The sequence below is a fragment of the Archocentrus centrarchus genome, chromosome 6, assembly GCF_007364275.1.
Source record: "Archocentrus centrarchus isolate MPI-CPG fArcCen1 chromosome 6, fArcCen1, whole genome shotgun sequence".
NCBI classification, from domain to species: Eukaryota; Metazoa; Chordata; class Actinopteri; order Cichliformes; family Cichlidae; genus Archocentrus; species Archocentrus centrarchus.
The window spans coordinates 24,385,736-24,402,052 of NC_044351.1; the positions used below are offsets into that span (position 1 = coordinate 24,385,736).

At 40.5% G+C, this 16,317-nt stretch overlaps 1 protein-coding gene across 2 annotated transcripts; it reads right to left on the reverse strand.

Annotated features, from left to right (window-relative positions):
• Positions 1 to 1,366: 1,366 nt before the first annotated feature.
• On the reverse strand, positions 1,367 to 15,518 carry plekhg7 (pleckstrin homology domain containing, family G (with RhoGef domain) member 7). Of its 2 annotated transcripts, none has more exons than XM_030731645.1 (17): positions 15,326 to 15,518; positions 13,999 to 14,785; positions 13,302 to 13,324; positions 10,941 to 11,059; positions 9,455 to 9,495; positions 8,988 to 9,089; positions 8,413 to 8,562; positions 8,091 to 8,186; positions 7,608 to 7,706; positions 6,525 to 6,638; positions 5,939 to 6,113; positions 4,875 to 4,990; positions 2,911 to 2,998; positions 2,743 to 2,822; positions 2,482 to 2,626; positions 2,176 to 2,273; positions 1,367 to 1,656 (listed from the first exon to the last, which is right to left on the reverse strand). In XM_030731645.1, the coding sequence occupies exons 2-17, from the start codon at positions 14,674 to 14,676 to the stop codon at positions 1,546 to 1,548; spliced, it is 2,235 nt and encodes a 744-aa protein (XP_030587505.1). In that variant the 5' UTR covers positions 14,677 to 14,785; positions 15,326 to 15,518; the 3' UTR covers positions 1,367 to 1,545. The 2 variants fall into 2 exon arrangements, with proteins under 2 accessions (XP_030587505.1, XP_030587507.1); XM_030731647.1 differs by having other exon boundaries at positions 15,291 to 15,518.
• Positions 15,519 to 16,317: the final 799 nt, after the last annotated feature.

The window sequence follows — 16,317 nt, forward strand, 5'->3', positions numbered from 1 at the left end:
ATTTGTTGCACAGTAGGAATGGCTCTCAAAGCCTGTAAAAGCCGTGATGTTAAAGAAATGCGTGCAGGCACTCGCACTTTGATAGACAGCAAATAACTGAATCAACAAGCCACATCTCATGTAAAAAAACAAACATATTTATGATTTTGTTCAGTAAACGGGACACTGAAACAGGTTCAGATTTCATTCAGGGAACATGTAATAGCCGGTCTACAACTGTCAGTCAAACTAAATAATTTTTATTAAGCAGGTGGAGTTTTTCAAATAAAATCTAGATGTTTACCTTTAATTTCTAAGCAGTTCTCTTCCATCCTGTTGAGACCATGTGGTGATAAAATACAGGACAGAAAAAGTCTGGAGCCACCCCTCTTGTCTTGAGCAATAAACTCTCCAGGCTTTCTGAAAATATTTCAGTTTTTCTTTGGACATTTGCTGTCTTTTCATTCATTCATTCAGTCCAGTGCTTGTACCCGATTATTTTCAGAGAACTGTTTTTTTTTTTTGTTTTTTAAAGCCCTTTAATATTTACCTGTGACTTATTCAAGAACAAAAAAGGCACCTAACTCAAGGGATGAACACATTACAAAGGCTGAAACTTTGTCATATCTCAGCATGGTGTGCAGTGTGGCCTTATAAAAAGTTGGGAAAAAAAAAAGTAATTTTTTGCCATAACAATGATCCCAAACAAAATGCCAATGCAGTAAAAACACACAATGGAACACTATCAGTCATGGATTGGCCTCCCCAGAGACTGAACGTCAACATTAGTGTGGGATCATCTTGACAGAGAACAGAAGAAAAGGCAGCCAACATCCAAAGAAGAGCTCTGAATGTCCTTCACAAAGCCTGGAGAACTATTCCTCAGTGACTACTCAAAGAAATTACAAGAAAGCTGCCTAAGAGGGTTCAGGCTGTGTTATAGAACAAAGGTGGTCACACCAAATATTGACTTTCAATCTCAATAGAATTGTACAAACTGTTTTTGCCTTATGTGCTGTATTCCAATGTATGTTTGCATGTTTCAATACACTGCTGCACCTATTTCCCAGAAATGAGGTGGTTCAAGACTTTTGCACAGCAATGTATAATGTATTATGAAATAGACACGACACAAACAAAGCCCATGAACAGGATGAAGGGCGCCCGGGTGGCTTAGTGGTGAAGCCGGCAACCACATACATATGCCACGTGGCGGCGCAGGTTCAAGTCCCGGCCCGTCGCCAATTTGCCTGTGTGTCTTCCCCTGTATCTTTCCCCCATTTTCCTGTCTCTCTCCACTACTGGTAGTGGCTAAAAATGAGCAAAAAAAAAACCTGGATGAAATGAGGCATGAAATACTTAATGCAAAAAAAAAAAACTGCTATTCTTTTACTACATAATCAGATGTTTATTGTACTCTACTGCAGCAGCTGCCTTTACAGGCAAACGCTTAGTTTACAAAATTATCCTAGTGCTAGTGCAGTTATTTACAAGACATCAGGGGGCAGTGAAGTGCACATTAACAGTAGAAACGTTTTCACATGGCTTCTAGTGCTTTTTGATGACTCATATCTGTGAAGACTCCAGCCACAATGAGGAGCTCTTGACTCGTGGCTGCTGAGAGTCCTGCTTCAGCAGCGCCGTCACTGCGCCCTCTATCTTTGACATCCACACTTTCTGGAAAAAAAAAGAAGTGTTTAGAAACAGAAATATCATATTTAGCAGTCAACACTTTTTAAATGAACTGACCAGATAATAGTGTAAATTTTTAATGTGTAGTGTTTTGAATCTCTGTAATGTCTGTTGCTATAAGCTGTCCTAAACAGCTTCACACAAGTAAGCCTAAACAATTTAATGTAATCTTATTTAAAAGAAAAAAAAAGAACAGATTTACAGTGAGAATCCATGTCCAGCTATAACTGAGCATCCAAAGGAAATCTAAACAGACTTGCATATAAAACTGAATTTAGAAATGCCAACATTTTAAAGATTTAAGTTTCACTTTTTTAGGCTCTGTAGATTTTAACTCTTGCACTGATGCTTTTGACAAGGCAGAAATGTTTGGATAAACTTATCAGTGTGATAGGTGGTGATACAGTTTTTTTTTTTTTTGTGAACATAATGTAATCTTTCTTCTACATGCTCTCTTTGCACTCTTTAGAAACTTTTCAGAAATTCACAGTTGAACTCATCTACCTTGACAGCCTCTGACGCAGCTTGCAGGATGAATGCGCCAATACACTGCTGGTAGCGGTTCTGGTGCATTACTATGAAAGAATGAGGCAGCCCCGATGCTGTCAAGACAATAAACATTCCTTCATTTAATAACACAAATGCACTACACAGGCTGCAAACATAAACAGAGAGACGTGACCCAGTAGGGTGTTTTAATTCCGTTGTCTGTTCTGCTATGATACACTCAAAAGATATGTTCTTTTAAACTGTCTACAGCTGGTAAACTCAATTAAAATAAACTTAAGGAATCTTAAAAAGTATAATTACAGGAAGCATTAAGTTGATCGATGTTCCTAAGCTGCAGTCGGTCCAGAGAGATGGGCTGGTCGATAACCCTGAAGGTGCATCCCTCCTTCAGCATCTGATCCAGCTCCAGGTTTTTCAGAGGATTCTGCTCTGGACCAATGGACCTCTGCACAGGACATCGGGACATTTATAAGAATTTATGAAGGCCATGTAGATAGAACATCCTTACAATAACTATCTATGGCCCAGACTGGAGTGAGCAAAGGTTAAAGAGTGACATGCCTTCTTGTTTCTCTTTATCTTTGTAATCAGCAAGAATTCATCAAACAGGAACAGATAAACATCTAGGAACTTTGCATTCTCTGCAAATGAACCAAAGAAAGATGGTGTAAGATTTTAGTCTATTTGAAGCATGAAACATGTAAAATTTGTTTACACCAGCCGACACACCTGTAAGCACAAGTTTCCCTTCATGCAGCAGACTCCTGTGAGAAATCAGATTATCCAGAGTCACAGCCTTTAGAAGATGTTTCAAATTCTGAAAGAAAAGAAATGAGTCAAATTATCAGACAACATTTTAACACTTTTCAGACAGATCATTCTTTTCACTAATCTGACAGCAACTGAGCATGTTGGCTTCATGTCTGAAAGAGCACTCTGGTTCTCTTCTAGTAACATCTGTATAGCACCATATCACAACAACAGTCCTCTGAAGGAGATTCATACTGTGAGGTAAAGACCCAACAGTATTAAATTAATTTAATCTGTAGAAATCCAAACTGGGAGCTGGTTTCAGAGGAGAGGCTGAAGGCTGAAGGCTCTGTCTAGAAACTCCAAGTCAGTCTGAGAGAGAAGGGCTAGAATAATATGGTACTATGAGGTATTTAAGATGCGTATGAATTAAATCACAATGAACATTATTGTAAAAGTGATCTACATTATATTGTCAAAAGTATTCATTTGTCTACCATCAGCCATCAGCATTAGGAATTTCTTTCACTGGACCTAAGGGGCCCAAATCCTGAAAAACAACCCCCCCCCATCCCCACTCCACCAAATTTTACACTTAGCACAGTGCAGTCAGTACCGTTCTCCTGGCCACCATCAAACCCATACTTGTCCATCAGAGTGCCAGATGGAGAAATGTGAATCGTCATTCCAGAGAACACATCTCCACTGCACTAGAGTCCAGTACTTTACACCACTGCATCTGCCGCTTGGTGACGTAAGGCTTGGATGCAGCTGCTAGGCCATGGAAGCTCTCTACCCACCATTCTTGAGCTAATCTGGTGCCCACATGAAGTTTGGAAGTCTGTAGCAACTGACTCTGCAGAAAGCTGGCAATCTGTTTTTATGTGGCCTACCACTTCATGGCTGAGTTGCTGTTGTTCCACTTTGTTATACCACTAACTTGGTAACTGTGGAATATTTAGTATTAAGGAAATTTCAGGACTGGACTTGTTGCACAGGCGGCATCCTATCACGGTACCACAGTAGAATTCACTGAGCTCCTGAGAGTGACCCATTCTCTCACAAATGTTTATAGAAGCAGTCTGCACACCTAGGTGCTGTGGTCGTGGAACACCTAAATTCAATGATTTGAATAGATGAGTGAATACTTTTTGCAATGTAGTGTCTGAAGTCTGAATGACAGTGTTGTTGTTTATGTCCCACTGGCAAATTCAGCATGCCGTCTGAAAGCGCTTATGTTCCCTAAAACTGCTGGGTGGGCTGATCCCATTAAAACAAAGGGGAAAATATGAAGTGCATTTACACACTTGCAAGTTTCTTAATTGTGCTCTCAGTGTGTTTCTGTTTCACAGTGTGCAATGCAGTCTTGTTACATTACTATAAGTACTATGGAAATTTCCAAACAAATGTCAGGCTGGAATCCCAAGGAAAAATTAACTGTCTCCTCACTGCTCTCAATTACATCAAGTATTTGGTACTCTTTCTCTTTCACTCTGTATGCAAAGCCCAATCCCCTGCCACATGAATGGAGCAGAGCTGAGCAGAAGTAAGAAATTACTAAATGTAAAGACAATTAGAGTAAAGGTTTCTCAACAAGCATTAATCAACCTAGAATTAGAAACAATGAGAAAAGAAGAGTAGCACAACACTGCAAGGTACTGTTGTCATCACCTATTCAAACTGAAACTATTAAAAGATCTGACATTGAACTATTCACAAATAACACCTTGTAAAATGTGAACACTCTAAATACTACTGTTCTTTGCTTTCATATATGATTTCCAGATATCTGACTGGATCAATTTATCTGGTATTAATGAGGCATTAGAGGATAAAGTGTTGGTGCATGTCTGTGACTTTAACACTTTGCTCTGTTGACACAGCTCCCAGAGACACAAACACATCCAAATGCCAATATATACACAAACACATCAAGGACAGACCTCAGGGATGAAAGTACGCTTGTCCCTCTCCCATACAGGCAGCCAAACCAGGGCATCTCTCAACTGTTTCACCTTCTGGTAGTTATCCAGCCATTTGACCTTTCCCTCTAAATCACCTGTAAACAGAGAGGACAGGTGACTGAATGTCATTAAGGCCAAAACAGGCCCTCTGGCTCAAAGGTTAGGCCTGCATTTCTTTTAAGATTACTTCATTAATTTCTGATAAACAGAAATCATGTTACATTACTGACACTTTTTACTTTATGTAACATATACTTCGCATTTTACAGTGTAATAACATGATAATGAACCTTATTATATTATTACATTGCTGTTCAGTGATGCCAAACATGGGCGTGACCATATCGTGAGAGATTACAGCTGTATCTGCTTTTACAGTAAATATCCCCCCACACCCAGAGAGGACTTTGACTTGGATATCATAGCTGTGATTACAATACTCACTGTCACAACCTTTTAAAAGGTGTGGTAAAACACGCCTTTTTAATGGTTATAGGAATGTATTTAATTAAAGATTTACAAGCCCCACGCTGTTTCGTTTGGTAAGGTTATTTGTTCAATCCGACATGACATTGAGTTGTATGGCTACAGAACATTTCACATAGCCTGTCTGTCCAGTTACATAATAAACTGCCATAACAGGTCTGCAAGCAGAGGCTTGCAGTGAAAAATAAATGGTCAAGGTCTGCTGGCTGATATCTAGAGCATATAACCTGTTTGCTCTCAAAGACACTACCTGGCCTGTTCATGTTAACAGACTTCCATCTACTTAAAAATGCCTTTTTTTTCTAGATATGTTTATAAACCATCAGGAGGCAAATTCCTTTCGAGGCATGCTGAAGAAACACATTATGATCAGCTGACTGACATTACTTAGACGTCTGACACAAAACACTTATTCTGCAAGGTGGCAAGACGTGTGCGAAGTACTTGAATTCATGTGACAACCCTGAAACAACAAATGCTTATTTGTGTCAAAATGAGAGCCTACACTGTGCTGAAGCATTTTAATAATTAAGGAAATTTTGTAATCCAGTGCTCACATATAGATGTGTCCACTTGCTCTGCTATAAGTTGCAGCCCTCGGGTTTCGTCGTCTTTCTGACATCTCTTTGCGATATTCCGCAACAACAGCGGGTATCGAGTTAGCCTCTGCAGCGGCGCCACCAGCAGGTCGCGCAGTTGCAGCCTTCGGCACTGCTCGCTCCTCTCGCACCACTGAGGAGAAGAAGAGAAGACAAAGAATGGGCACGGTGAGAAAGAGTGAGGTCAAATGTTTGAAAGAACTTGTCACTGGAGGGAAAGGAAAGACGGGATGGGCAGTGAAATGCGTGTGTGAGAAGAAATTAAACGTAATACCAAAACAATGACAGCCCTAACAAGCACGTAAGCAGGATGACAGGGAAGGTTGCACAAGGTACAAATGGTGACATTCCTCTCATTGGCAGGCTGCTGTGACACTGAACTGACTGTTTGCTATTGGTGCAGCAATACTGCTGTGTGTCCTCTCTCTCACACACACTTGGCACACACAACACCTGCTTCATTGTCATGGTACACAGCGTCCTTCCCGCTGAGCTGACCGGCACACACACAATTTATCCGCCACCAGTATGATCCCTCCTGTACCTTCACATAAGTCCCAAAGTCCTCTCTGGGCTTCAGACTGTCCAGATAAAGAAGAGCCGTGGAGTAGTTGAGGCAATACGTCTGCAGGCAGTGGCATATGCTCTCCTGGAAAGCCTGCCAGCAGATAGTAGTGTTAGACAAACACTGGGATACAGACTGCTGGGTCACGTCAGGTGTTAAGCTGCAGATAAACATATCATAAAAAAGGCACAAAGAGGATGCTAATCCATATGCACGCAAAAAAAAAGAAAGTACAATTTGAATGGCATAGATGTTTCTATGATTTTCCTGTGACGCTTCTGTTACAGGCACTTTTATTGTTGTTTTAATACCTATTTTTAATATGGTCATACTATTTACTATTTATGATCATGTGATTTTTCACTTGTTCCTCAACTTATGATATTGTTGTCACTGACGTTGTTGTGTTTCTCCTTGTATATTTATAAATACATGCAGATTTGTATATGTATTTTTTGTTTTGTTTATTGGTACTTGTGATCACATGATCTTGATTAGGTGTGTATATAGATGGTATGTCTGCTCTCTATGTCTGAAGAAGGGCAGTTATGCCTGAAACGTTACATGTGTGGTGATCTCCATTAAAGCTGCTTAGGAACGACTCCTGGTGTGAGGACTTCTCTTTTTCTATGATTGTTTTTAGCCCTGCACCCAGTTTTTCACCTTCTTGTATTGTGTCTCTTTTTTCAATTTTATATTTTATTAAACAATGATGACTTAATTGTGCCATGTTGTGAAATAAAGTCCTTGTTTTTTTAGATGATGCTTAGTTTTTATATTTATCAGGTCCGGTAAATCCCAAAAAGCTAGGAGAAATAAAAATATACATTTCAAACAAAAGCTCGGGTCTCAGGAGGTTAAGATATTCAAACTACCCAGTTATTTTTCAAGCCTGTGATTTAGAAAATAAAAATTCATAAAATATATTAAGGATTATATATTAATCAATCCAAATTAGTATATCACTGATACTTTTTCCTTCTCTATATCCATTATCTTATCAGTGGACTAGTGAACACTGTTGTTATTGTGTTACTGAGTTCAAATGTGCATCACACTTGCCTTGCTCAGCAGATCCAGCAGGGTGGGCCCGCCACCCTCAGTAATCTCCAGCATGTCCTTGATAACACAAAGGAGGTTCTTCAGGAAACATGAGCTCACCTGCAGCAGAAAACAGTGTCAAATGTCACCACAGGGCCGTGTGACACTCTTAGGTCTTCAGCTGGTTATAACACGATTGAGGTATTATGTTAACATAACTGTTAAGAAAGGTTTTTCTTGCCACGTTTTTTGTATCTTCTGAAATATTTGTTGAATATTGAGGCTTACCTGAGTAAATCCATTTAAAAAAATTTTTAAAGTAGTATTTTTTTTTAATTAAAGCACCCTTTCAACAGTTGTAAAGACTCATTACTAGCTCTTTCACAGTTTGTAGCCTTATTTTGATGAGGATCCAAACCATGTTGTTTTAAGGATGTGAAAGCAGCTGTTGTTAGAAGTGATTTCCATAAACTCCTCATGCAAATTATTTGCATAATTTCTCACCAGGGAAAGCTCATTGAGATTTGCAAACAGCCTCCACGAGTCAATGTCAGTCAGGCAGTTCCTCAGCTGCAGGTTTGTGAGCGTAGCCAAAAACACCTGAAAGGCACAAAGAAGGCAGAGACAGAACAGGTTCAAGCTCCCAGTAATATCAGCTGACTGAGAAACCCAGAGAAACTTTTACATGAACTCCAAAGGCAGGATTTCACTGAGAAGAACACAAAGCAGCAGGTGTTGGGTTTCGTTTAGGTTTGGTCTTTATTTGTGGTCTTGTGTGTGTTTGCGTGTGTGTGTGCATTGTGAGACTTTGTATGGAAAGAGTCACCTCTTTGAGAACCATGAGCTGATCCATGAAGTAAATACACTCGCTGGTGAAGAGCTCCCAGATGGTCTCTTGTCTCTTGATGCCCTGAGGGTCAGAGGAAGCACTGACCTGGGAAGACTGGTCCTGCAGGAACTCAGCCAGAGAGTAGTCCTGCTCTCACATAAACAGAAAGACAAGAAGCCATAACTCAGATTAGGAGGCTGTGTCTTCCACAGACACCTTAGAAAATGTGTTAGTATAAAACATGTCTGTTCTGTGACTGTAAATTTCTTGCTACCATTATAAATTCAGAAGTACATTAGTGCTTGTTTATATTTGCGTGTAGGTGGACCTGACTGGTTACTGTCTAGAAATTCTGGTTCTTACACAACCCGTGTCATTTAAACATTACGGGAGCTTTCATTTAACTGCCATCTTCTTATTTCTGAGTCATCTGGCAAACACTGAGCTGTATTTGAGTTGGGAATCTGGATCTCTTAGTACACTCGTTTGCTTGGATTAGAAAGTCACAGAGCATACAGAACCAACATGATGATTTACAAAACAAACAGCAACTGACAGGGCTCATTTCTTGCCTTATATTTCTGTAGCTCAGAGTTTCTCCAGTCTTGAATCTGTGCAGTTGAAAGATATTTCTCAATATCTGACACTGTGTATGTCTGTAACTTCCCTTTAGTCTGAAAGGAAAAATAAACACACAGAGATATTAGGCACATTTTTAGGGCTGTGCACTGCCCAAGAACAAAGCATTGTGCACGTAATTGTTGCTAATATTTGTTCACATAACGACACAGCAGTCTCAAAGCTAAATTAACAAGTTTGGCTCAAGTTCTGCATTTCAAGTGTTGACCAATTACAAAAAAAACTATGTGGGCTAAAAGGGATAAGAGGAAAAACACTAATCTGCTTTGGGAAGTGGGTCAGAGACCAATGTCCAAATCAACTGCTCACTCATAAAACAAAGTACATCAAAACAAATGACAAGCACGCCACTGGCACCAGTCACACACATCAAGGACTAACAGACAGACAGTACACCTACCGTACTACGCCTTGAGAATGGCCACTTTGACTTCTTGGTATCTGTAAAAGTTGTGACGATAAAAAGCATTAAAATGCTGACATTAAACTCACATAACAGAGATTACACCTCTGGTGGACTTTGGACATAAATTTTGGAAATGTACAAAAATCTTTTTTTTTTTTTTTTAAATTACCAGTTATATAGAAATATATATATAACACAAAATTTATAAGAATTGTCCATTTGATTTTTTTTGGTTTTACATGATTGGTGTTTTGATACCACAAATACAAATAATCCTCCTTCTTAGAAGCAATAATACACGCTATACTGTTGTCTGCTCTTAACTCTCTATGGCACTGCCTACAGTTTACTAGTCTGCCTCTCATATAGGGCTGCTGCTCATTACATTATAGGTAAACTTACAAAACTGTTAATGTGAATAGCTGCACTTGCAGTAAAGACTTACGCTGGACCTTTATGGTCCAGCGTAAGTCTGGACCTGGACCAGACTTACGCTGGACCTGGACCTTGTGGACCTAATGTGAATTTTTTCACATTCTGTGACCAATTGCAACTTGCGATGACTAAATGGTTGCCCAGAGCTTGAGGGTGTTGCATACTCATGACCCCTTTTGATTCCAAGGCCATTGCAGAGGTCGCCTGATAGGAGCTAAACTTTCTATAACCAGTTGCAGTCTGACTTGGACTGATTGCAATCGAGAGATTGTTCAAGGTTTTCAAATAATTGCTGTCTATGCAGACATGCTACCATTAGTTTGAATGAGTCTTTGTCAATGAGCACAACTTGAGGGGACTCAATTCAACTGGCTGCCAGCAGTATTCAGGTTGTATTCTGGTTATATTTCTATAGAACAGGAAGGTTGCTGAGCACAAATATAACACTTAAATGTGAATTTGTGTTAAATGTGAATTTCTGCCTATGTAGATGGCAACAGATATGTGATTTTTGACAATTTATCACAGTTAATTGCTGTATTATCAGAAACATTGCATGTGATTGCCAACTTGACCCCATTCACTCGCAGACTGAATCTGTCTTATGGCAACATTTATGGCAGGTTTTAGTGACAGTGTTGGCATTCTTGACAATCTTATTTTGCAGCAACAAAATAACCGAAGCGAGATCACTTTATCTTACTGGATAAAACAGATACTGACAAAGGTTAACTTTCAGTTGAAAAAACGGTGATAAATCCAAATATTGTATTGTGAATTAAATACTGTAATAATATCATAGCATAGGGTGTCACAGAAATTCATAAAGTTAAAAAAAATCAAACTACTGTGCACAGATTTTGAGTGGATCACCATAACAGTGAGCAAGGACAGGTTACAGCCAAGCAGGAAGAAGGAAGCTCATTATGCTTTTAAGTATTGAGACAACAGACATGTTGACTCAATAACATTCGTGTACTAGTTCATGAGCAAGCATCACCTCAACAGAGGGCAAACCACATTCTGCTGAGACTGACAGAGGTACCTGAGATGTTTGAGCCATTTAATAAGTCAGCTGCTCCATTGGACACAAAAAGGTCTCCTGGTGAAACATCCAATCCGGGCAAACTGACAACCACAGAGCTCCGCCTCCTCTGATGAAGACTGAGGACACAGAAGCAGGCAGGTGGAGGATTTACGATGGAAAAAAACCCCAAACAAACAAATGAAAAACTAGTTCTTCATACTGTGAAGAACAGCTCATGAGACATCTGAAATTTTCAGTTCCGAGGATTATTACTCCATTGTAAGTATATTGTATTGTAAAAGAATAGACATCATGCAAGCAACAGGAAATCACAGAATTCCTATTTGTCTCTTTACATTGTTGGGATACCAATGAAATACCATCCACATTATGCAGCAAACTGGCGATTAACATAGGATAAGTGTTATGTGTCTGATTATCCAGGGATAGATGCCGGTTAATGGATCGCCCTATTTATGTGGAAAGAGGCAAGCTGTCAATGTGTGCCAGTTATAATCCTCTTGGTCTGCTTTTCACAGTTAGTAACTGAGGCATGGCTGCGGCTGGAAAAACACAGGCCTGCCTCTCAGCCTCAGGCAGGGCTTAAACAGCCACTGTTCTCAAGTGTTTTGACTTATCCTCTGCTGCTGCACTTCTGGGATTACTGTTGAAAGCAAAAATGGACATTCACATGTTGAAATTAAAAACTAAAAGCACGTAATAAATCGGTTTATGTAAAAATATGCAGGCTAAATATCTAGAAAGGGCATGGCCATGGAAATGTTTTCATTTGTTGTAACAGACAAAAGGAAAAACTTGTGACAGCGTTCAGATGACGCTAGCGATCACAAACCAAACTGTGCCAATGCTAAAAAGACAACTACCGTTGTTAAACGTGGCTGCATTCACCAAAAATACTGTGTAAAAGCAGCCTGACAGGCTGGTTCTAGTAAAGGTAGGACTCACTTTTAACAAGCTGACACTGATCGACAAGTGGTCAGTGACCCACGCCAACACTCTGTGGCTTGGCTTTTAAATATTTTAGGGCCTTGACTTCAAAAAGAGGAATTTAAGGTTCAGTAGAAAGAAAAGTAACAGATTAAGGGTAGACAATAGTAAAACAATCATGAGGAAGTCTGACTTACAGATGAGGGTTGAGCTCCCTATTTATATTAACAAAACAATACACTGGAAGTACAAGCAAGAGGAACAATGTAGGAACAATAAAAGTAAAACTTCTTTATTAGGTTGAATGAGGAAATGCGCTTCCCCTTACAGCACATCACATCCCCTCAAACCCGACCCGCATTCTTGCTGCTGTGCCTGCACAGTTGCAAAAGTAGCCCATGAGACTAATTCGAGTGCACACGTAGGCCACATGGCTGTGGGGTCAACTTGTACGCTTGGAGTATAAGTTAGTCTACAACTGAGCGGGAGTAACCTGGTACGTCTTTCCTCCAGGACACTTTTGTTCAACTGTGAAAGCACCAACTGTTCCTTGCTCTCACTGGATGGGGTGTTTTCCTACTGGTAAACTGATACGACACCCACCTCCAGATCAGTGTAAAGATGCTGAACAGTGAGACAGATATCAGTCAGCAGTAGCACCTGAGCACTGTAGGGGACATGTGGCACGAAAGGCATGATTACTTCACCAAACCAGGTCAGTGCCTCCTCGCAGTTCATTCCACAGCATCCTCACAATGATATCCTGTTGTTTTGTGGCAGCTCAGAAAGCTTTCTCTGTGCCAGCCTCTCTGCTACAGAGAGCACTTGTAAAAATGGCCGCTTTGTTCGGGTATAACAAGAGAAATAATGATGCCCCCAAACAAAACTGTCCCAACCAAGGCTCGCAAGGTCCGGTCACTGTAAGAGGCACAGTGCCAGGGTGTAATTACAGGGACAATAGCTGCCTAATTATCCGGCGAGGGGAAGAGCCTGGTTGCCTATTAGGAGGGGTGTGGGCGGCAGTAAGGGAAAACAGCCTTAATGAGGGTTTGTCTAGCCCATACATAACCATAGGACTCTCAAAACTTAACCCACCAAGCTTATGAAGGATTAACAAAGACACGAGTGACAATGAAAGCACAATAGGGATCCTCAAACCAAAGCTCCAATCATCATTGCTTGCTCTCAAGCACCCACAGAGCACACAAGTCAGAGGCACTCAGTTTTTTTGGTTGTTTTTGTAAATGGGTGAATCACAAAAGGACAAAAACAATTAACAAATGTGAGAGCTGCATCTGTTCCAGGAAAAGTTTTACTACATGCTTGATAAGCAAATATGTTCCCACACACTTCAACATGAAGTTCTGATGTTTCCAGCCATGATGACAGGGCAACACAGACAGCATGCAAAACAGTCCAAGGTACACTTACCTATTATGGCAGGGCTCCTTCTCCTGTAAGGAAAAAAAAGAACTTTGTTAGTGACCTCATCATTTCAAAGCAGTAATTATACTGCACGTCATATTGGCCCAGTCCTGCTCCACAGTCAGAATCAAACAGAGGGTTCACAGACCTCCTGCTGCTAACAACACCACTATATCACTTTCAAACACATTCAAATTTGAATCAGTATTTTAAGTGGTCGCTTGCATTCAAAAGCCTCTGATATTGGAAGAGAATGCCGGTGCTCTATTGAGGATCGGCTCGCTTGAATACCATGAGCTGATGAATAGATCTCCCCATTATCTTTTTCCATCGCTCACTGACCCCTCCATTATTGGGTGACTGCTGACTGTGGTGAATAGGGGCCCAAGGAGAGCACTTCCCAGGGCTCTCCAGGCAGTGGGTTTGGTCAGAGCTGTCAGTGCATGTAACTGCTGATTCATTTGCTGTCAAAAGCTTGCATTGTGAGTGACCACTGCGGGAGGCAAGGCCGATTGAGGGAATGAAGGTTTTCTTCAAGGAAGGAATGTGTAACCATTTAATTTTTAGGCTTTGCACAAAAATAAATCAACATTAGATTACAGGAAAGGATGGGGAGGAGACTCACATGATGATTAAGAAAACTACTTTTTCCTAAATTTTCTTAAATGCAGACACTAAATTTAGAGACCTGGTAAACGCTCACCTGAAAGTCATTCTCAAGAAATCCATTGTCTTTATTAAGAATAGGATGAGCACTGTGACATTCTTTTCCCATGGAAGTGATACTGCCATCAAAAGTGTTTGATATATGCGATCTGCTTCGCTGCCGGCCTGAGGATGACACCGGCTCATGATTGGAACAGGTCTCTCCATCAGAGGGGGGGCTCGCTGCAAGAGGAGACTTTACTCTGTGTGCTGGTGACAGGGGGCTTATGGGGGATCCCGTGCTTGCTGATGATGGCTCCTCCTGAGTGCTCTCCATCTTGGCAGGTTCTCTGAAATCCATCTGAGGACGTCGGGTGCTCCTCATCCTCCTCAAGGTGGGAGATGTGGAGATACGCCCAGGAGCCTGGCGGTCAAACTGAAAGAAAGGTGCTGCCGAGTTGTCTGGGTCCACCAAAGACAAGTGTTTCAGTTTGGAGTGTGTCCGTTTAAGATCTATGTGCATTATGACTGGGTTGCTGGTCTGGCTCTCTTTGTGCTCAAAACATGCTGAGTCCGTTTGAGTCTCAGCATCTGCCACACCTGTTGTGACAACTTCATTTTCAGTCCATTTAATGTAGCTCCAGTCCAGGATCTTTTCATTGTCCTGGTCCTTATCTTGCAGAATAACATGCTTTAGTGTAGACATTGTAACCTCAAAGGCATTGTAGGGCTGCATAGATCAGAAAATGTGTAATCTTATAGTCTAATTTTTTTCTCCTTCCACTTGAGGTCAGATGATAATCCTGCATTCCAGTCACCATTCACAAGGTTTACTGCTCCAGCCGCTGTTGGGGAAAGATGAGAATTTGTCATTATCCACAAGCAAATGAAATCAGGCACAAACCTACCTCTAAAAATGATTACAAAGGTCAGCCGGCAGGAAAGAAACCGTGAAAATACATCGTGTGTATAAAATTCACTATAAAGTGTCTGTGCAATCCCGCCAGATAGAGTAGAACAATCCCACAGCTCATATATTCAAGAGTAGGATTACACCAGTTTTCCAATAGAGGTCTTGACAATGTGGCGCTAAAGAGTTGCACCTCTGCTGACTCAGATTACTGTCTGCTCCTGCGTTTGCATACTGATGTAGACTTTCTCTTTTTCACTATTCTGTTGTCCTAATACACTTCCTCGGTGTATCTCACTGTTTATTCGAAGCCGATAGAGCTGTTAACTCGGTAAATCCACAAGCGGACAAAGGTAAAGGGAAGAAACAATGTACCAATGTAACTTTATAGCAACAATTAATCTTATTGAATAAACGCGTTAACGAGAGTGAGTCCATACATGAAGGAGGGGGAAAAAAATTAAGCCTGGTTTACTTTCATCCATCCACCGGTACCTCGCGACCACTCGGACCGTCGGGCTGCTCCTCCTGATGAAGGCTGAACGAGGAGAGTCCTGCTGGAGAGTCCCGTAGGCTGTCTGTCGGCAGGCTGAATAAAAGTTAATGCTTATTTGTTCCTCCAGAGCGGACCTCCTACTGCAGGTCCGTGTGGAGAGAAGTGGAGGAGGGAGTGGAGCGTTTCATTGTTTAGAGCTGGGAAAGGTGTGACTGCTGTGCTGCACGGCAACTGCAACTCTCTCTCTCTCTCTCTCTCTCTCTCTCTCTCTCTCTCTCTCTCCAGCCCAGCATGTCACACACAAATACATGGAGCCGGTCAGTCACACTAGGACAGTTAATGTTAAATAATTACCACCTACCTCAGTTACATGTACAATTATTATAATACAAAATGTACCATTGCTTGTAACCTTTGAGTCAGGTGGTATACAATGTGTGTTTCTTGTACATGCCGACAGGTGCCTCTACTTTTTTGGCATTTATTGACTCTAATCAGGCACGCAACCATCAGCCTACAGGTTGTTCATCGTCTATGCTAATCGTCTATGAAGCAACAAGAGTGCCAAAATGCCCCCCCCCCCCCCATATATAATTAAATATGCCAATTAATTAGAATTGGAAATAAATAATTCAATAATGTATTAAATGCATAAAAATGACTAGTTTAAATTATTATTGACACATTTAAGTAATTATATAATAATTCTGTATTTATTTACAATAAATTCCCTTTTAATTATTTGTTCATTTATTTATTTATTAATATATCATTAAACAATTACATATATTAATATATCGCTGGCACTCTTAGTGCTTCATAATCAATGGGAAGTTTATTTAATTTTTTTTTTTAAATGTATACTTTAAATAATGCTAGGCATTAAAGCGCATCATAATTGATATGGTTATCACATCATATCGCATTATTTGTGGGTCTATGTGTATTTAAAATATGATAAGTGAATGTAG